At 47.2% G+C, this 22,487-nt stretch overlaps 1 protein-coding gene across 1 annotated transcript in view; it reads right to left on the bottom strand.

Moving 5' to 3' along the window:
- ush2a (Usher syndrome 2A (autosomal recessive, mild)) overlaps positions 1–22,487 on the bottom strand; it is a 477,069-nt gene that overhangs the window by 351,181 nt on the left and 103,401 nt on the right. Inside the window, 3 exon segments of the mRNA XM_082957499.1 lie at positions 1,872–2,067; positions 5,646–5,776; positions 6,616–6,811. Of these exon segments, the coding sequence (XP_082813625.1) occupies positions 1,872–2,067; positions 5,646–5,776; positions 6,616–6,811 (523 nt within the window).

Here is a 22,487-nt window from a genome sequence, read left to right as displayed (position 1 = left end):
TGAAGCCAAATGAACTGGAGAACGATCAGGCAGTCACAACATGATTCCTGTAATAGTTTTCTAGTGTTCTATTTGTTACATGCAACACAGTTTGGATTCTGTTCATTGCAGTGATGTACACCACTGTTTCTACAGGCCTGCTGTACTGCAGCCATTAACATCCAGCTAAACAACAGTAACCAGGACAGTGATGTACACCACTGTTTCTACAGGCCTGCTGTACTGCAGCCATTAACATCCAGCTAAACAACAGTAACCAGGACAGTGATGTACACCACTGTTTCTACAGGCCTGCTGTACTGCAGCCATTAACATCCAGCTAAACAACAGTAACCAGGACAGTGATGTACACCACTGTTTCTACAGGCCTGCTGTACTGCAGCCATTAACATCCAGCTAAACAACAGTAACCAGGACAGTGATGTACACCACTGTTTCTACAGGGCTGCTGTACTGCAGCCATTAACATCCAGCTAAACAACAGTAACCAGGACAGTGATGTACACCACTGTTTCTACAGGGCTGCTGTACTGCAGCCATTAACATCCAGCTAAACAACAGTAACCAGGACAGTGACAGAGTGTGTGTATTAATAAAGTGGTTTTACATTCTTCTATCTATTAAATAAGAGTAATGACATCTACTATCTGGGTCAGCTCTGCTGTTTCCCATTAAATCCTAGGTAAGTGGGAGTGGGTGTTAGTGTGTGTGTTTTGGTGTGTATATGCGTGAGCCCACACACGCGTGTATCTCTACAGTTTGCATGTATTGGGGCATGTCCCCCCCACATCCCATCAGCCAACAGTATATCATCATTTCAAATACTATTATGTACACAATGCACTTATGAAGCCACTGCGCCCCTCAAACACCCAGCTGGTAATACATTGCCGTAATCAAATCTAATTTCTGAAAAATACCTATGGGAGCAAAATAAATGATAAAGAGTGGGGCATTGTAAGTAGAGTGAAAAGGAGGCGGGGCCCGGGACAGTTTGTTCTAATCCACTTGTCATTGAATTAGAGAATTAAAATGAGGTGGACGCTGATATCCTGGCTTAGCAATAAACATGGTGTGTTGAGTAGGATTGGTTTTGCATTTCATACGAGATTCTTGAAAGACACTCAGGGGAGAAACGGAGCAGATTCATCACAAAGGAGCGAGGAAGGAACGTCCACAAGAAGGAGGAAAACCTTGGCTGCCGCTAGTGGTGATGTCATGAAAAGAAGGGCTGTGTGTAGTGTGTGTTTTGGGAGAAGAAAGAAACAGACAGATTGGCCAAGAATGTGCTGAGTGCTCAACAACCTAATCATACCACTTACATACAGGTTAGTCTATGTGTTAGTCACTTTACCATATTATAAATACAAACAATTCATGTTTATGTTTAGTGTTTCTTGCAAATGAGTACATTATGATATAACTAAATATCTTCTAGAATGAAAAAAATGAACAAATGTTGTTTTTTCTCTCCTCTTCACTCTTTAATCAACTAAATCTACTCTCTCATTATCCTTTGGGAAAGAGAGATAGAAGGGGGAACAAAAGATAAGGAGAGGAAGGTAGTGAGAGCAGAAAGATAGAGAAGAGGATGAAGCAAGAGAGAGATAGAGAGGGAGAAGTGAACGAGACAGAGAAGAGAGTGAGAGAGAAGAGAGAAAGAGAGAGAGAAAAGAGAGTGAGAGAGAAGAGAGAAAAGAGAGTGAGAGAGAAGAGAGAGAGAGAGAAAAAAAGAGAGAAAAGAGAGAGAGAGAGAGAGAGAGAGAGAGTGATGTGTGTAGAAATAACAGCAAGGCAGAGAGAAAGAGAGAGGCCTCCCATGTGCTCCTATGACCAGAGCCATCACCCAGAAGTGCTAACTTGCTACCTACCGATTACGTGTGTCTTGCACTGGCACTGTCCTGACTGCTGGTGACAGGTGCCGTCGTCTCCCCGGGTGCCTGCAGCGCTGCAGCCGCACGGCAGACAGCCCTCGGGGCCCCACGGCTGCAGAGAGTAGAATCCAACCTGACACGCATCACACCGCCTGCCAGACACACGCCTCTTACACTTACACTGGCCCCCCACCTAGAAAGGGAGAGGGGGAGGTAGGGGGAGGGGGAAGAGAGAAAAAGAGAGAGAGGGAATGAGAGGAGTGCGGGAGAGAGAGAGAGAGAGAGAGAGAGAGAGAGAGAGAGAGAGAGAGAGAGGAGGGAGAGATGAGTAGGGGCGGAGAGAAGGGAAGAGAGGAGCGAGGAGAGGAAGAGATGGAGAGACATGTTACCAATTAGTCCACTTGTGCAGCAGTGCATTGTGAGAGCGTGTCACGGATGGTCAGCTCGGACTCACCGAGGCTTCTCAATTATTTTGAATGAGGAAGGAGGAGAGAAGGATGAGGAGGGTAGGGTAAAGAGGTCATACAGTGAGGGAAAAAAGTATTTGATCCCCTGCTGATTTTGTACGTTTGCCCACTGAGAAAGAAATGATCAGTCTATAATTTTAATGGTAGGTTTATTTGAACAGTGACAGTGACAGAGAGACAGAATTACAAAAAAATCCAGAAAAACGCATGTCAAAAATGTTATAAATTGATTTGCATTTTAATGAGGGAAATAAGTATTTGACCCCCTCTCAATCAGAAAGATTTCTGGCTCCCAGGTGTCTTTTATACAGGTAACGAGCTGAGATTATGAGCACACTCTTAAAGGGACTGCTCCTAATCTCAGTTTGTTACCTGTATAAAAGACACCTGTCCACAGAAGCAATCAATCAATCAGATTCCAAACTCTCCACTATGGCCAAGACCAAAGAGCTCTCCAAAGAGCTCTCCAAGGATGTCAGGGACAAGAATGTAGACCTACACAAGGCTGGAATGGGCTACAAGACCATCGCCAAGCAGCTTGGTGAGAAGGTGACAACAGTTGGTGTGATTATTCGCAAATGGAAGAAACACAAAAGAACTGTCAATCTCCCTCGGCCTGGGGCTCCATGCAAGATCTCACCTCGTGGAGTTGCAATGATCATGAGAACGGTGAGGAATCAGCCCAGAACTACACGGGAGGATGTTGTCAATGATCTCAAGGCAGCTGGGACCATAGTCACCAAGAAAACAATTGCTAACACACTACGCCGTGAAGGACTGAAATCCTGCAGCGCCCGCAAGGTCCCCCTGCTCAAGAAAGCACATATACATGCCCGTCTGAAGTTTGCCAATGAACATCTGAATGATTCAGAGGACAACTGGGTGAAAGTGTTGTGGTCAGATGAGACCAAAATGGAGCTCTTTGGCATCAACTCAACTCGCCGTGTTTGGAGGAGGAGGAATGCTGCCTATGACCCCAAGAACACCATCCCCACCGTCAAACATGGAGGTGGAAACATTATGCTTTGGGGGTGTTTTTCTGCTAAGGGGACAGGACAACTTCACCGCATCAAAGGGACGATGGACAGGGCCATGTACCATCAAATCTTGGTTGAGAACCTCCTTCCCTCAGCCAGGGCATTGAAAATGGGTCGTGGATGGGTATTCCAGCATGACAATGACCCAAAACACACGGCCAAGGCAACAAAGGAGTGGCTTAAGAAGAAGCACATTAAGGTCCTGGAGTGGCCTAGCCAGTCTCCAGACCTTAATCTCATAGAAAATCTGTGGAGGGAGCTGAAGGTTCGAGTTGCCAAACGTCAGCCTCGAAACCTTAATGACTTGGAGAAGATCTGCAAAGAGGATTGGGACAAAATCCCTCTGAGATGTGTGCAAACCTGGTGGCCAACTACAAGAAACGTCTGACCTCTGTGATTGCCAACAAGGGTTTTGCCACCAAGTACTAAGTCATGTTTAGCAGAGGGGTCAAATACTTATTTCCCTCATTAAAATGCAAATCATTTTTGACATGCGTTTTTCTGGATTTTTTTGTTATTCTGTCCCTCACTGTTCAAATAAACCTACCATTAAAATTATAGACTGATCATTTCTTTGTCAGTGGGCAAACGTACAAAATCAGCAGGGGATCAAATACTTTTTTCCCTCACTGTAGCACCTGAGAGACTGAGGGGCAGTGTGTGTGTGTGTGTGTGTGTGTGTGTGTGTGTGTGTGTGTGTGTGTGTGTGTGTGTGTGTGTGTGTGTGTGTGTGTGTGTGTGTGTGTGTGTGTGTGTGCTGAGAAGTGCTTGCATTGTTTGTTTGTTTGTGTGTTTGGTTAAGTGTTTGGTTAGTTGGCTCCGTATTTCACCAAACGAACATGACATACAAACCAAACCAATCGAGCTCAGCATTGGACCGTAGACAACGGCTATGTCCCAAATTATCTCTCCATCCTCCCAAAGTGTGCACTTGCTCACTTCCCTACACTGATTTGAAAGTAAAATGACTAGTATCAGAAATATGGTGGAAACTCCCAGGAGCACCTGACACCACCAAAGCAGTGAAAGAGAGAGGAAATATTAGAGGGAAAGCCATGAATCTATGGAGCTATAGAGGGAGTCATCCTTCACTGGGAGAGATTACAACAGCTACTATTCTCCTTGGGACTGACCCTCAGATTGATTTTGAATTTGTCATCCACTGTCTCTGTCGACATCACCTGTCTCTCCAGAATGGCCACCGTGATATTTAGCTAAAGAAAGGGAGGGAATGTGGGGTTTCTCTCTAGACGGCTAGGAGCAGTGATGACACTTTTACATACTCACTCTCAGTCTCCCACATCACACAGCTATATAACCTGATAGATGGCTCTGGGAGAACCAACATATCCGTGGAGGCTCTATGGTAGGGCTGTTCAATTCCGGTCCTGGAGGGCCAAAACACTTCTGGTTTTCCTTCTCTCCTTCCAATCAGGGACTAATTCAGACCTGGGGCACCAGGTGTGTGCAATTAACAACCAGGTAGGACTAGAATTTAATAGCCCTGGTCTATGGTAAACTAAGGTATGATAATACTAGAAGGGGAGAGAGGAAGAAGAGAAAGAAGGAGGGCTGAGGAGAAAGAAGAGGGAGGAGGAGGAAGAGGAAGAGGAGAAGGAGGAAGAAGACGAGAAGAAAGATAGGGAAGCCTATCTGGTGACACCAGACTGCCGTTGATTATACCTACAGGAGGATACAGGTAGAGTGAAGGAGGAAGAATCTGGTGACACTCCAGACTGACGTTGATTATGCCTACAGGAGGGTACAGGTAGAGTGAAGGAGGAAGAATCTGGTGACACACCAGACTGACGTTGATTATACCTACAGGAGGGTACAGGTAGAGTGAAGGAGGAAGGAGGAAGAATCTGGTGACACTCCAGACTGATGTTGATTATGCCTACAGGAGGATAAAGGTAGAGTGAAGGAGGGAGGAGGAAGAATCTGGTGACACACCAGACTGATGTTGATTATGCCTACAGGAGGATAAAGGTAGAGTGAAGGAGGGAGGAGGAAGAATCTGGTGACACACCAGACTGATGTTGATTATGCCTACAGGAGGATACAGGTAGAGTGAAGGAGGGAGGAGGAAGAATCTGGTGACACACCAGACTGATGTTGGTTATGCCTACAGGAGGATACAGGTAGAGTGAAGGAGGAAGGAGGAAGAATCTGGTGACACACCAGACTGATGTTGATTATACCTACAGGAGGATACAGGTAGGGTGAAGGAGGAAGGAGGAAGAAAAGGAAAAAGAATAGGTCCTTACCGGGTGACACTCCAGACTACCGTTGATGGAGCCAGGTGTGTGACAGTCACATGGTCGACACACAACCTCTGACCTGGGGTCAGCAACCACCTCCCTGTAGAACTGACTAACACAAGACTCACAGCTACGACCTGGAAGGAGAGAGAGGGGCGGGGGGAGAGAATGGGAGATAGAGGGAGGGAGGGAGGGGGGACAGAGGAGGGAGGGAGAGAGAGTGAGAGAGAAAGGGTGGGGAGGACAGCGAGAGAGGGGGGAGAGGGGAGAGAGAGGGAGGATGAAAGGATGAGAGATAAAGGAGGGGGTAGAGGGTAAGGGGTAGAGGTGAGAGGTAAGTGATTGGGTGGGCGTAGGTGTGTGAGGTGGTAGAGGCAGGGGTGGAGGTTAAGGGGTAGAGGTAAGTGATTGGGTGGGCGTAGGTGTGTGAGGTGGTAGAGGCAGGGGTGGAGGTTAAGGGGTAGAGGAGAGTGATAGGGTGAGCATAGGTGTGTGAGGTGGTAGAGGCAGGGGTGGAGGTTAAGGGGTCGAGGTGAGTGATAGGGTGGGCGTAGGTGTGTGAGGTGGTAGAGGCAGGGGTGGAGGTTAAGGGGTCGAGGTGAGTGATAGGATGGGCGTAGGTGTGTGAGGTGGTAGAGGCAGGGGTGGAGGTTAAGGGGTAGAGGTGAGTGATAGGGTGAGCGTAGGTGTGTGAGGTGGTAGAGGCAGGGGTGGAGGTTAAGGGGTAGAGGTGAGTGATAGGGTGAGCGTAGGTGTGTGAGGTGGTAGAGGCAGGGGTGGAGGTTAAGGGGTAGAGGTGAGTGATAGAGTGGGCGTAGGTGTGTGAGGTGGTAGAGGTCAAAGAGGAAAGAGGGATTGAAGATGTGGAGATGGGGAGATCATTATTAAGTCATTAGAATTCAATCACACACTATATAAAAAAATGTAGAAATTGTTTCATGTTGAGTTTATATTTTTGTTCAGTATAGTTATATACCTGTAGTATTGTGCATACAGTCGTCACACACCCCTCCCCCTCCTCTGTAGTGTTCAGTGGGGTGGGCGTCAGCTGTGATGTCATAGTGACAGGAAAGGGCGTGGCCATGGCAGTCACATGGTCGACAGCTGTAGGCTTGGACCTGGTCACCTGACCTGAAGGGTTTGTCATTGTAGAGTGGGGCACAGCGCTGGCACTGTAACACACACACATAAATAATTAACAGACAAACAGAACAAAAAAAAATCTCAAATGTATGTTTTATGTACAGTAACTGTAAATATAAAGTGTTTTTTTTCTATTCTATTAAAACAAAACGGACATCTCAGAGGACCTCTGTTAGACAAGTGAAGAAAGCGTTGACAACAGAGAGCAACACAGGTAGAATAGAGCACAAACAACATATTCCCCTTATGCACCTTTTTTAAAGAGAGAAACAGTACACATTCACCATCGGCTGTCATTCATTGTGTTGCCATTGTGTCGTGAATATATAAAACCCCACTCCTCACTCTCCTGTATTCACATTGAAATGTACAGACACACCATAGGGAAATCAGGTAGGGAAATTAAAAGTGACTTTCAACAACAGCATCGTTAAAATAGGCCACTTTTATGTCAAAACAAGCATGTCGAGGTGTGAGGCGGAGAGGAAAAAAGACAAGGAATGAAAAATGTATTTTTGTGTTGGCGCTGAAGCGCTGATGGTCTTTGATTCTTTTCAGCAGTCAGTACAAATTATGGTGGACAAGAGGAGCATCAAATGGAATGATTAAAAATGTATTTAAAAACACGGGGCTCCCTGGTGACTCACACACAGACAAACCTGTGCTGCTACGCCACTGTCTGACACACTGAGAGATGGAGGAAGGAGAGAGAGAGGGAGGGAGGAATGAGGGGCGAGGAGAGGGAGTGGGTAGAAGGAGGGATAGCTTATAGAGAGGGAGATACAAAGGGGGAAGAAGAGAGAGATGGGGGGGGTGAAGAAGACATATTGAGGCAGATTGGGGCCGAAAGTCCTGCTGAGTGGAGGGCCTCAAGTCCACAGGGAATCACTAACCCAGAGAGAGAGAGAGAAAGAGAGAGAGACAGAGAGTGAGTGAGGGAGAGAGAGAGGGAGAGAGAGAGAGAGAAAGAAAGATGGTAGGAGATGTGGTAACAGCAAAGAGAGAGAGAGAGAGAGCCCCACCCTCTACAACATATATATCAACGAATTGGTGAGGGCACTAGAACAGTCTGCAGCATCCAGCCTCACCCTACTAGAATCTGAAGTCAAATGTCTACTGTTTGCTGATGATCTGGTGTTTCTGTCCCCAACCAAGGAGGGCCTACAGCAGCATCTAGATCTTCTGCACAGATTCTGTCAGACCTGGGCCCTGACAGTAAATCTCAGTAAGAACAAAATAATGGTGTTCCTAGAAAGGTCCAGTCACCAGGACCAAAAATACAAATTCCATCTTGACATCGTTGCCCTACGAGCACACAAAAAACTATACATACCTAAACATCAGCACCACAGGTAACTTCCACAAAGCTGTGAGCGATCTGAGAGACAAGGCAAGAAGGGCCTTCTACGCAATCAAAAGATAACATCAAATTCGATATACCAATTAGGATCTGGCTAAAAATACTTGAATCAGTTATAGAACCCATTGCCCTTTATGGTTGTGAGGTCTGGGGTCTGCTCACCAACCAAGAATTCACAAAATGGGACAACCACCAAACTGCATGCAGAATTCTGCAAAAATATCTTCTGCGTACAATGTAAAACACCAAATAATGCATGCAGAGCCGAATTAGGCCGATACCCACTAATTAGCAAAATCCAGGAAAATAACTTTAAATTCTACAACAGCCTAAAAGGAAGCGATTCCCAAACCTTTCATAACAATGCCATCACCTACAGAGAGATGGACCTGGAGAAGAATCCCCTACACAAGCTGGTCCTGGGGCTCTGTTCACAAACACTCCCCACAGAGCCCCAGGACAGCAACACAATTAGACCCAACCAAATCATGAGAAAACAAAAAGATAATTACTTGACACATTGGAAAGAATTAACAAAAAAACTGAGCAAACTAGAATGCTATTTGGCCCTAAACAGAGAGTACATAGTGGCAGAATGCCTGACCACTGTGACTGACCCAAAATGAAGGAAAGCTTTGACTATGTACAGACTCTATGAGCATAGCCTTGCTATTGAGAGGCCGTAGGCAGACCTGGCTCTCAAGAAAAGACAGTCTATGTGCACACTGTCTACAAAATGAGCTGGAAACTGAGATGCACTTCCTAACGTCATGTTGAATTTATGACCATATTAGAGACACATATTTCCCTCAGATTGCAGACTCACAAGAATTCTGGAGAAAAGAAGAGGAACACACACCAAGTCTCTCCACACTATCTCCTTACCAGGTAACATCCGGGCTAGACAGAGATAGGAAGTACAGTACCTGTCAGCCCATACAGAACAGTACAGTACCTGTCAGCCCATACAGAGCAGTACAGTACCTGTCAGCCCATACAGAGCAGTACAGTACCTGTCAGCCCATACAGAGCAGCACAGTACCTGTCAGCCCATACAGAGCAGTACAATACCTGTCAGCCCATACAGAGCAGTACAATACCTGTACACCAACCAACATGGAGACAGTAAACTACACTCAGGGAATGAAGAATCCCTGGGAGAGATAAGATAATTAATCTCTCTCACACACACACACACACACACACACACACACACACACACACACACACACACACACACACACACACACACACACACACACACACACACACACACACACACACACACACACACACGGTATCACTGAGATTACGTTATCTAGCCTGGGTGACAGTCTGTTTCTGTGTCAGCAAGCTCCTTAAACACACTAATATATTCATCGGGATCTCTTTTCCTTTAGTTATACAAAGTTACACATAGCATTACAAAAACATACATGTATCTGCATGTCTAAAACATGAATATGATTTTAAAGACATAAATTATTTATCTGCGTGTGTAGGTGTTTGAACAGGGCCCAGGCCGACATTCCCGTTGGGTGATTATTAAGTGGATCTGATGAAGCAGCGGGGGGGGGGGGCTTCTCCTGAGACATCACGCACACACACACACATGCACGCACACAGGCATACACTCTCGCTAACGAACACGGGTCCGTCTGGGGAGGTGTGTATTCACAGGCAGGCGTCCTCGCCAGTTAAAACAGGCCTCCATTAGCATGCGTTGCCTGGATCTCCTTGTTCCTCAACGCTTCACAAATCAAAGCTGCTTTTCATTCCTCACTTCCAAGAGAAATCCCTCTCTACGTCTCTCTCTTTCTTTCTTCCTCCCTCCTCTCCTCCTCCTCCCTCGTTCTCATAGTTAAGTGTGCAGCACACATTAGCATAGCAAATGAAAGAGAAAGGTTTTTTGTTTTTTGGGGGCATTCATTCTCTCTCTCTATGAATTCTGAAGTGTTGGGCTGCATCGGGTTGGGATAGCAGTACACATTCTTTATGTTGAAATCAACACTGGTGATGCTTTGTGGTATTTCTGAAATTGTTGGTATTTCATGGCCACAGAATCATTCCTGGGCACTCTCTTTCCTCACTTCTCCGTGACAGGGTCCCATGGGGCTCAGTTGGTAGAGCATGGTGTTTGCAACGCCAGGGTTGTGGGTTCGATTCCCACGGGGGACCAGTATAGGGAAAAAAAATGTATGAAATGTCTGAAATGTATGCATTCACTACTGTAAGTTGCTCTGGATAAGAGCGTCTGCTGAATGACCAAAATGTAAATGTAATAGCTGATGTGTGTTTAGATTTCTGACCAAAAATAGCTTCCTTGGTATCAATGTGGATGAGGTGAGCTTCCCCCATAAAATCAAACCAAGCTGTATAAGAAAAGTAATAATCAGAGTGACCTGACATAATGTCTGTGTATCAATTACGAATCAATAAGTTATGACAGAGTAATCACAGGTATTGATTGATAATGCTAAACTGATGACTGTGAGATGGAGATAATCACATGTATTAATTGAAATCACTAGAGATGGGGGAGGTATAGGACTGTCTCTGTGTTAAACTGCTAGAGGAAACTAGCTGAGTGTGGATTTATCTTAACAGAGATGTCAAAAATCCAGAGTGTGTTCGTTCGTGGTTCTATCTAACCCCATTCTGAATGCCATGGCCAATTTCACGCTCCCCCTGGAAAGATCGCGGTATCCGTGTGTGCGTGAGCCACAGTTAACCTTTGTCGCTGGTGAAAATGTGCTGCTTTAGCATGCTTTGCCAACAGAGACCGTGGCCTCTACTAACTGTCAGTACAGATCAGACACACACCTTAAGCGCTCTTTCCTTTTCTTTCTTCCTCTCTCGCTCTCTCTCTTCTTCCTTCTTTTTTCCTAATTTACCTACAGTCGAGAGACACTCCCTCTTCCTCATGTCTTTCTTTCTCTGCCTCTCCTTCCGCTCTGTTTATTGCTTGTCTCCGTGTCACAAAGCTGAAACTACCAATGAATTAGAATAAGAAAAGTAGGCGTGTCCACTTGCATTCGTGTGTCTGCATACTTTGTGTGTGTGTGCCGTGTGTGTGTGTGTGTATGGGTGTGTACTTGCATGTCAAGTGTGTGTGTGTGTGTCTTGGGCCTCTGCTCCGACCTCTCCAGTGATCATCATGCTGACACATGTCTGACCATCTCGGCCATTTTAATGTCACTGTGGAAATTCTGCAGCTGAGCAGAGCAGCCGTCACGGCCCGGCCTCGATCTAACTCTACAGGATACATGCAATATTTATGTCTAATATCTCTTCTGCTCAGCCTGCTGCTGCATGTCTCACTGACACACAGCAGAAGCTTCACCACTCAACAGAGGCTCTCAGACCTATACACAGATAAACACACACACTAGGGTTGGAGGATATGGCCTTCAAATCATATCTTAATTTTGTCAAAATTAAGGGCGATTCTCAATATACAGTATATCTAGAACGTTTCTGTCCCGAAGCAAGCACCAGTTAACCGGGAACTAGCCTCGTGCTTGGTCCATCTCCCGGCTAGCTGCAGGCCCGTCCGTCGCGACGTCCCCTGAAGGCCCACCCACTAGCCTGCTAGCCGCGGCCCGCTAGCTGTCTAGAGCATATCGGACTGTTAGCTGAAGAGGTCCATCAGCCAATTTCTTGGGCTACAATACCTATTTTGCCAATTGGCCTGGACCCTTTTAATGCCTACACGGAGCCCTGCCAACGTAACCACCCGAGGGGGCTACAAAAGACTCTTCCGTCGCGACGTCCCCCTAAGGCCCTTCTGCTAGCCTGCTATCCCCGGCCCGCTAGCTGTCTGAATCGCTGTGTCTCCAGCTCGCCTAGCTACTCACTGGTCCCTATGATCCCTCGGCTACGCATGCCTCTCCGTAATGTCAATATGCCTTGTCCATTGCTGTTTTGGTTAGTGATTATTGTCTAACTACACTGTAGAGCCTCCAGCCCTGCTCAATGTGCCTTAGCTAGCCCTTTTGTTCCACCTCCCACACATGCGGTGACCTTACCTGGTTTAAATTGTGTCTCTAAAGATAAAACCACTCTCATCGTCACTCAATGCCTAGGTTTACCTCCACTGTATCAACATCCTACCATACCCTTGTCTGTACATTATGCCTTGAATCTATTCTTCCGCGCCTAGAAACCTGCTCCTTTTACTCTCTGTTCTGAACGCACTAGACGACCAGTTCTTATAGCCTTTTGCCGTATCCTTATCCTACTCCTCCTCTGATCCTCTGGTGATGTAGAGGTTAATTCAGGCCCTGCAGCGCCTAGCTCCACTCCCATTCCCCAGGCGCTCTCATTTGTTGACTTCTGTAACCGTAAAAGCCTTGGTTTCATGCATGTTAACATCAGAAGCTTCCTTCCTAAGTTTGTTTTATTCAATGCTTTAGCACACTCTGCCAACCCGGATGTCCTAGCCGTGTCTGAATCCTGGCATAGGAAGGCCACCAAAAATCCTGACATTTCCATCCCTAACTATAACATTTTCCAACAAGATAGAACTGACAAAGGGGACGGAGTTGCAATCTACTGCAGAGATAGCCTGCAGAGTTCTGTCAAACTATCTAGGTCTGTGGCCAAACAATTCAAGCTTTTACTTCTAAAAATCCACCTTTCCAGAAACAAGTCTCTCACCGTTGCCGCATCTTATAGACCACCTTCTGCCCCCAGCTGTGTCCTGGACACCATATGTGAATTGATTGTCCCCCATCTATCTTCAGAGCTCGTACTATTAGGTGACCTAAACTGGGACATGCTTAACACCCCGGCCGTCCTACAATCTAAGCTAGATGCCCTCAATCTCACACAAATTATCAATGAACCTACCAGGTACAACCCCAAATCCATAAACACGGGCACCCTCATAGATATCATCCTGACCAACCTGCCCTCTAAATACACCTATGCTGTCTTCAACCAGGATCGCAGCGATCACTGCCTCATTGCCTGCGTCCTTAATGGGTCTGCGGTCAAACGACCACCCCTCATCACTGTCAAACGCTCCCTAAAACACTTCAGCGAGCAGGCCTTTCTAATCGACCTGGCCCGGGTATCCTGGAAGGATATTGACCTCATTCCGTCAGTAGAGGATGCCTGGTTATTCTTTAAAAGTGCCTTCCTCACCATCTTAAATAAGCATGCCCCATTCAGAAAATGTAGAACCGATATAGCCCTTGGTTCACTTCAGACCTGACTGCCCTCGACCAGCATAAAAACATCCTGTGGCGTACCGCACTAGCATCGAATAGCCCCCGCGATATGCAACTTTTCAGGGTAGTTAGGAACAAATATACACAGGCAGTTAGGAAAGCAAAGGCTAGCTTTTTCAAACAGAAATTTGCATCCTGTAGCACAAACTCCAAAAGGTTCTGGGACACTGTTAAGTCCATGGAAAATAAGAGCACCTCCTCCCAGCTGCCCACTGCAATGAGGCTAGGGAACACTGTCACCACTGATAAATCCACAATAATTGAGAATTTCAATAAGCATTTGTCTACAGCTGGCCATGCTTTCCACCTGGCTACCCCTACCCGAGTCAACAGCCGGCACCCCCCACAGCATTTTGCCCAAGCCTCCCCCATTTCTCCTTCACCCAAATCCAGATAGCTGATGTTCTGAAAGAGTTGCAAAATCTGGACCCTTACAAATCAGCTGGGCTAGATAATCTGGACCCTCTCTTTCTAAAATGATCCGCCGCAATTGTTGCAACCCCTATTACTAGCCTGTTCGACCTTTCTTTCGTATCGTCTGAGATCCCCAAAGATTGGAAAGCTGCCGCGGTCATCCCCCTCTTCAAAGGGGAGACACTCTAGACCCAAACTGTTACAGACCTATATCTATCCAACCCTGCCTTTCTAAGGTCTTCGAAAGCGAAGTTAACAAACAGATCACTGACCATTTCGAATCCCACCGTACCTTCTCCGCTATGCAATCTGGTTTCAGAGCTGGTCATGGATGCACCTCAGCCACGCTCAAGGTCCTAAACAATATCATAACCGCCATTGATAAAATACTGTGCATCCGTATTCATCGACCTGGTCAAGGCTTTCGACTCTGTCAATCACCACATTCTTATTGGCAGACTCAACAGCCTTGGTTTCTCAAATGACTGCCTTGCCTGGTTCACCAACTCCTTCTCAGACAGAGATCAGTGTGTCAAATCGGAGGGCCTGTTGTCCGGACCTCTGGCAGTCTCTATGGGGGTGCCACAGGGTTCAAATCTCGGGCCGACTCTTTTCTCTGTACACATCAATGATGTCGCTCTTGCTGCTGGTGATTCTCTGATCCACCTCTACGCAGACGACACCATTCTGTATACTTCTGGCCCTTCTTTGGACACTGTGTTAACTAACCTCCAGACGAGCTTCAATGCCAATATCCCATCTACAAAGGACCAAGCAGCGTACCCGGGAGATAATGGCATCCTGGTCTGTGGAGGAGCTTAGAGAGCGAATATCCTGGACTTGGGACGAAATAGTGGCAGGAGATAAGAGCCTGACATGGAACTCTCCTTCCGTGGCCTCCAACTGCTCTTAAATGCAAGTAAAACTAAATGCATGCTCTTCAACCGATTGCTGCCCGCACCTGCCCGCCCGTCCAGCATCACTACTCTGGACGGTTCTGACTGGTTAGACTGTAAACTCTCCTTCCAGACTAACATTAAGCATCTCCAATCCAAAATTAAATCTAGAATCGGCTTCCTATTTCGCAACAAAGCATCCTTCACTCATGCTGCCAAACATATCCTCGTAAAACTGACTATCCTACCGATCCTTGACTTTGCGACGTCATTTACAAAATAGCCTCCAACACTCTACTCAACAAATTGGATGCAGTCTATCACAGTGCCATCCGTTTTGTCACCAAAGCCCCATATACTACGACCTGTATGCTCTCGTTGGCTGGCCCTCGCTTCATATTTGTCGCCAAACAAACTAGCTCCAGGTCATCTATAAGTCTTTGCTAGGTAAATCCCCGCCTTATCTCAGCTCACTGATCACCTGTCACGTCCTGACCATAGAAAGCTCTTATTTTCTATGTTAGTGTAGGTCAGGGCGTGACTGTTTTTTTTCTTCTAATTATTATTTTCTATGTGGGGTTCTAGTTTAGTTTTTCTATGTTTGGTTGATTTGTATGATTCCCAATTAGAGGCAGCTGGTAATCGTTGTCTCTAATTGGGGATCATTCTTAAGTAGCTTGTTTTTCACTTGGGGGTTATGGGATATTGTTTATGTGTAGTTGCATTGTAGTCACGGTTCGTTTATTCTTTATTTGTTTTGTATTTTTTTCTAAAGTTTCACTTTCTAATAAATTATGAGGAACGCTACTCACGCTGCGCCTTGGTCCAATCATTATCATGACAAAACTGACAGAATATCCCATCTACAAAGGACCAAGCAGCGTACCCGGGAGATAATGGCATCCTGGTCTGTGGAGGAGCTTAGGGAGAGAATATCCTGGACTTGGGACGAAATAGTGGCAGGAGATAAGAGCCTGCCATGTAAGCAGGCAGAAGCAGCGAAGGAGGGACAGCGACGAAGTCGTGGAGGAAGGCCACAGAAACCCCAATAATTTTTTTTTGGGGGGGGGCACACGGGGTGGTTGGCGGCTCCAGGTTTCAGACCAGAGCCAACTCCCCGCACCCGCTTTAAGGAGCATGTGACCGTTCAGGCACCATGTTATGCGGTGATACGCACTGTGTCTCCAGTGCGCATTCACAGCCCGGTGCGCTCAGTGCCAGCTTCTCGCACTTTCCGTGCGAAAGTGAGCATCCAGCCAGGACGGGTTGTGCCGGCTCAGCGTTCCTGGTCTCCAGTACGTCTCCTCGGTCCAGGATATCCTGCGCCAGCTCTACGCACTGTGTCGCCAGTGCGCCTTCACAGCCCAGTGCGTCCTGTGCCAGCGCCCCACACTTGCCGGGCTAAAGTGAGCATCCAGCCAGGATGGGTTGTGCCAGCTCTATGCTCCAGACCTCCAGTGCGCCTCCACGGTCCAGTATATCCTGCACCAGTTTTATGCACCAGGTCTCCAGTGCGCCTCCACAGCCCAGTGCGTCCTGTGCCTGCTCCCCGCACTCGCCCTGAGGTGCGTGTCACCAGTCTGGGGCCACCTGTCCCGGCTCCACGCACCAGGCCTCCAGTGCGCCTTCACAGTCCAGAGCTTCCGGCGACAGTACCCAGTCCAGAGCTTCCGGCGACAGTTCCTAGTCCAGATCTTCCAGCGACAGTTCCCAGTCCAGAGCTTCCAGCGACAGTTCCCAGTCCAGAGCTTCCGGCGACAGTTCCCAGTCCAGAGCTTCTGGCGACAGTTCCCAGGCCAGAGCTTCCGGTGACGTTTCACAGTCCAACGACGGTCCACAGTCCGGAACCTCCAACGACGGTCTACAGTCCGGAACCTCCAACAACGGCCCACAGTCCGGAACCTCCTGAGACGGTCCACAGCCCGGAACCTGCTGAGACGGTCCACAGCCCGGAACCTCCAGGGATGGTCCACAGCCCGGAACCTCCAACGACGGTCCACAGTCCGGAACTTCCAACGACGGGCTACAGTCCGGAACCTCCTGAGACGGCCCACAGTCCGGAACCTCCTGAGACGGCCCACAGTCCGGAACCTCCTGAGACGGTCCACAGCCCGGAACCTCCAGAGATGGCCCACAGTCCGGAACCTCCTGAGACGGTCCACAGCCCGGAACCTCCTGAGACGGTCCATGGCCCGGAACCTCCAGAGACGGTCCACGGCCCGGAACCTCCAGAGACGGTCCACGGCCCGGAACCTCCAGAGACGGTCCACGGTCCGGAACCTCCAGAGACGGTCCACGGTCCGGAACCTCCAGAGACGGTCCATGGTACAGAACCTCCAGAAACGGTCCACGGTACGGAACCTCCTGAGACGGCCCACGGTACGGAACCTCCAGAAACGGTCCACGGTACGGAACCTCCTGAGACGGCCCACGGTCCAGAACCTCCTGAGACGGCCTATTGTCCGGAACCTCCTGAGACGGTCAACGGTTTGGGACCTCCAGCTCCAAGGCCAGAGTCTTCTTCTGCGTTGGTGCCCAGTCCAGGCACAGTGTTCAGCCTGGGTCCATGGCTGGATCCACAGGATGAGCGTGTTCTTCAGCCCGCACCAGAGCCGCCTCCAATGCTGGCGGATCCGCAGGAGGAGAGGGTTCTTCGTCCTGCACCAGAGCCGCCACCGACACTAGACAACCCCCCTAACCCTCTCTTTTTTGTTTCAGGTTTTGTGGTCGGAGTCCGCACCTTTGGGGGGGGGGGGGGGGGGTACTGTCACGTCTTGACCATAGAAAGCTCTTATTTTCTATGTTTGAGTAGGTCAGGGCGTGACTGGGGGGTTTTCTATTTATTATTTTATATGTGGGGTTCTAGTTTAGTTTTTCTATGTTTGGTTGATTTGTATGATTCCCAATTAGAGGCAGCTGGTAATCATTGTCTCTAATTGGGGATCATACTTAAGTAGCTTGTTTTTCACTTGGGGGTTATGGGATATTGTTTATGTGTAGTTGCATTGTAGTCACGGTTCGTTTATTCTTTATTTGTTTAGTATGTTTTTCTAAAGTTTCACTTTCTAATACATTATGTGGAACACTACTCACGCTGCGCCTTGGTCCGATCATTATTATGACGAACGTGACATCACCATAGCAGCACCCACCCGTAGCACGCACTCCAGCAGGTATATTTCATTGGTCACCCCCAAAGCTAATTCCTTCTTTGGCCGCCTTTCCTTCCAGTTCTCTGCTGCCAATGACTGGAAGAAATTGCAAAAATGACCGAAGCTGGAGACTCATATCTCCCTCATTAACTTTAAGCGTCAGCTGTCAGAGCAGCTCACAGATCATTGCACCTGTACATAGCCCATCTGTAAATAGCCCATTCAACTACCTCATCCCCATATTGTTATTTTTTTTCTTCTCCTTTGCACCCCAGTATCTCGACAGGCACATTCATCGTCTGCACATCTATCACTCCAGTGTTAATTGATAAATTGTAATTACTTCGCCACTACAGCCTATTTATTGTCTTATCTCCCGAATCTTACCTCATTTGCACACACTGTATATATATTTTTTTTTATATTGTGTTACTGACTGTTCGTTTGTTTAATCCATCTTTCAGGTGTCTTTTTGCAAACACCTGACGTGCTGTCATGTGCCTTTTACTGAGGAGTGGCTTCCGTCTGATCACTCTCCCATAAAGCCCAGATTGGTGAAGTGCTCCCATCTCAGCCAAGGAACACTGTAGTTCTGTCAGAGTGGTCATTGCATTCTAGGTCACTTCCCTGACCAAGGTCCTTGCCCGGTTGCTCAGTTTAGTCGGACAGCTAGTTGTAGGCGGTGTCTGGGTATTTCCCAATGATGGAAACCACTATGCTCTTGGAAACTTTCAACACTCTAGAAATTGTTTTATACCCTTCCCCAGATATACAGTGCATTCGGAAAGTATTCAGACCCCTTGACTTTTTCCACATTTTTGTTAAATTCCAGCCTTAAACTAAAATTGATTAAATTGTTTTCCCCCCTCATCAATCTACACACAATACCCCATAATGACAAAGGAAAAACATGTTTTTATAAATTTTTGCAAAGAATATCACATTTACATAAGTATTCTGACCCTTTACTCAGTACTTTGTTGAAGCACCTTTGGCAGCGATTACAGCCTTGAGTCTTCTTGGGTATGACGCTACAAGCTTGGAACACCTGTATTTTGGGAGGTTCTCCCATTCATCTATGCATATCTTCTCAAGCTCTGTCAGGTTGGACGGGGAGCTTTGCTGCACAGCTATTTTCAGGTCTCTCCAGAGATGTTCGATCGGGTTCAAGTTTGGGCTCTGGCTGGGCCTCTCAAGGACATTCAGAGACTTGTCCCGAAGCCACACCTGCGTTGTCTTGGCTGTGTGTTTAGGGTCGTTGTCCTGTTGAAAGGTGAACCTTTGCCTCAGTCTGAGGTCCTGAGCGCTCTGGAGCAGGTTTTCATCAAGGATCTCTCTGTACTTTGCTCTGTTTATCTTTGCCTCGATCCTGACTAGTCTCCCAGTCCCTGCCACTGAAAAACATCCCCACAGCATGATGCTGCCACCACCATGCTTCACTGTAGTGATGGTGACAGGTTTCCTCCAGAGGTGACGCTTGGCATTCAGGCCAAAGAGTTCCATCTTGGTTTCATCAGACCAGAGAATCTTGTTTCTCATGGTCTGAGAGTCTTTATGTGCCTTTTGGCAAACTCCAAGCGGGCTGACATGAGCCTTTTACTGAGGAGTGACTTCCGTCTGGCCACTCTACCATAAAGGCCTGATTGGTGGAGTGCTGCAGAGATTGTTGTCCTTCTGGAAGGTTCTCCCATCTCCACAGAGGAATTCTTGAGCTTTGTCTGAGTGACCATCGGGTTCTTGGTCACCTTGGCCGATTGCTCAGTTTGGCCGGGTGACCAGCTCTACGAAGAGTCTTGGTGGTTCTAAACTTCTTCCATTTAACTCTAATTTTGCAGGTAGCCTAGTGGTTAGAGTGTTGGGCCAGTAACCGAAAGTTTGCTAGATCGAATCCCCGAGCTGACAAGGTAAAAATCTGTCGTTCTGCCCCTGAACATGGCAGTTAACCCACTGTTCCTAGGAATTCATTGTAAATAAGACTTTGTTCTTAACTGACTTGCCTAGTTAAACAAAGGTTAAATAAATAAAATAAAATATATATATATTTACCAAGGGTGCACACACGCACATACTTGTGGGGTTATCTGTGTGTTTTCCATTCAAAACACAAAGGGTAGCCATTTGATAAGCTGTTCAGGCGTCTTATGGCTTCGGGGTAGAAGCTGTTAAGAAGCCTTTTGGACCTAGACTTTGCACTCTGGTACCGCTTGCCGTGTGGTAGCAGAGAGAACAGTCTATGACTAGGGTGGCTGGAGTTTTGGACAATTTTTAGGACCTTCCTCTGACACCGTCTGGTATAGAGGTCCTGGATAGCAGGAGTTTGGCCCCAGTGGTGTACTGGGCCGTACGCACTACCCTCTGTAGCGCCTTACGGCCAGAGGCTGAGCAGTTGCCATACCAGGCAGTGATGGAACTGTTAGGGTTCATTCCTTTCATCCTTGTCAATCATTGGCTCATTGGTGAAATTAGCATTATGACAATATCTTTAATTAAATAATTCAAAAACCTTTATTAATACAATTGCAGACAGAAGTTGACAATCAGGAACATAGCATGCATGTTTCCGAGTAAGTTCTGCCCCATAGAAAAAGTCTCAAGTTGTTTTATTAAACCGAAGTCCAGCCTTAATGATGTCACTGACTACGTCATTACCTTCTACTCCTGAGCCCATGCATCCATAGCTATACAAACATAGAGTTTCAGTGTTATCTAAAAGCTAGGCAATAAATGTCCACTCCCCAAAGTTTATATTGTGGAATGTCTGACTAGTCTCTTATCTCCCACACTCCCCTGCAGAGTTCTGTCTCAGTCACACATTTCCCAGAGGGGTCTCTTTATAAGAGAGAGAGAGAGAACTACAAAACAACTGTGGAACAATTCTAAACCTCTATAATGAATATATATATTGTTCATCTGTAGTCTAGGACCTTATACATGTAAGAAGGGGTCTTTATAACCCCTCCCCTTCTATTTATACAACATAAGCATAATCAATTATTCTAATACATCAAACATTTGTACAGCCCCAATCATGACCCCTAGGTGAACTTCTAACACAACGAGTCAGTATGCTCTCGATGGTGCAGCTGTAGAACATTTTGAGGATCTGAGGAACCATGCCAAATCTTTTCAGTCTCGTGCCCTCTTCATGACTGTCTTGGTGTGTTTGGACCATGATAGTTTGTTGGTGATGTGGACACCAAGGAACTTGAAGCTCTTAACCTGCTCCACTACAGCCCCGTCGATGAGAATGGGGCATGCTCGGCCCTCCTTTTCCTGTAGTCCACGATCATCTCCTTTGTCTTGATCACGTTGAGGGAGAAGTTGTTATCCTGGCACCACACATTCTGGCAGCGCACAGCCAGGTCTCTGACCTCCTCCATATAGGCTCCCGTTGTTGGTGATCAGGCCTACCACTGTTGTGTCATCGGCAAACTTAATGATGGTGTTGGAGTCGTGCCTGGCCGTGCAGTCCTGGGAGAACAGAGAGTACAGGGGGGGACTGATCAAGCACTCCTAAGGGGCCCCCATGTTGAGGATCAGCGTGGCGATTGTGTTGTTACCTACCCTTACCACCTGGGGGCGGCCCGTCAGGAAGTCCAGGATCCAGTTGGAGAGGGAGGTTTTTAGTCCCAGGGACCTTAGCTTAGTGATGAGCTTTGTCGGCACTATGGTGTTGAACGCTGAGCTGTAGTCAATGAACAGCATTCTCACATAGGTGTTCCTTTTTTCCAGGTGGGAAAGGGCAGTGTGGAGTGCAATAGAGATTGCATCATCTGTGGATCTGTTGGTGCGGTATGCAAATTGGAGTGGGTCTAGGGTTTCTGGGATGATGGTGTTGATGTGAGCCATGACCAGCCTTTAAAAGCACTTCATGGCTACAGACGTGAGTGCTACGGGTCGGTAATCATTTAGGCAGGTTACCTTGGTGTTCTTGGGCAAAGGAACTATGCTTGAAACATGTTGGTATTACAGACTCAGACAGGGAGAGGTTGAAAATGTCAGTGAAGACACTTGCCAGTTGGTCAGCGCATGCTCAGATTACACGTCCTGGTAATCCGTCTGGCCCAGCGGCCTTGTGAATGTTGACCTGTTTAAAGGTCTAATTCACATAGGCTACGAAGAGCGTGATCACAAAGTCGTCAGGAACAGCTGGTGCTCTCGTGCATGCTTCAATATTGACACACACATACAGAGAGAGAGAGAGAGAGAGGAGAGAGAGAGAGAGAGAGAGAGAGAGAGAGAGAGAGAAAAGAGGTATATATATAGAGAGAGAGCGAGAGAGAGAGAGAGAGAGACAGAGAGAGAGAAATAGAAAGTGAAAGAGGGAGAGAGACCTAAACAGAGAAAGTGAGAAATGGAAAGAAAGAGAGCGTATGACAGAAAGAGAAGAGAGAGTGAATAATAGAAAGAGAAGAGAGAGTGAGCGTATAAGAGAAAGAGAATAAGAGAGAGTGAGCGTATGAGAGAAAGAGAAGAAGAGAGAATGAGCGTATAAGAGAAAGAGAAGAAGAGAGAGTGAGCGTATGAGAGAAAGAGAAGAAGAGAGAATGAGCGTATAAGAGAAAGAGAAGAAGAGAGAGTGAGCGTATGAGAGAAAGAGAAGAAGAGAGAATGAGCGTATAAGAGAAAGAGAAGAAGAGAGAGTGAGC

Source organism: Salmo salar, chromosome 01 (genome assembly GCF_965601325.2).
Source record: "Salmo salar chromosome 01, fSalSal1, whole genome shotgun sequence".
Lineage (NCBI taxonomy): Eukaryota > Metazoa > Chordata > Actinopteri > Salmoniformes > Salmonidae > Salmo > Salmo salar.
This window is presented reverse-complemented; position numbering and strand designations above follow the sequence as displayed.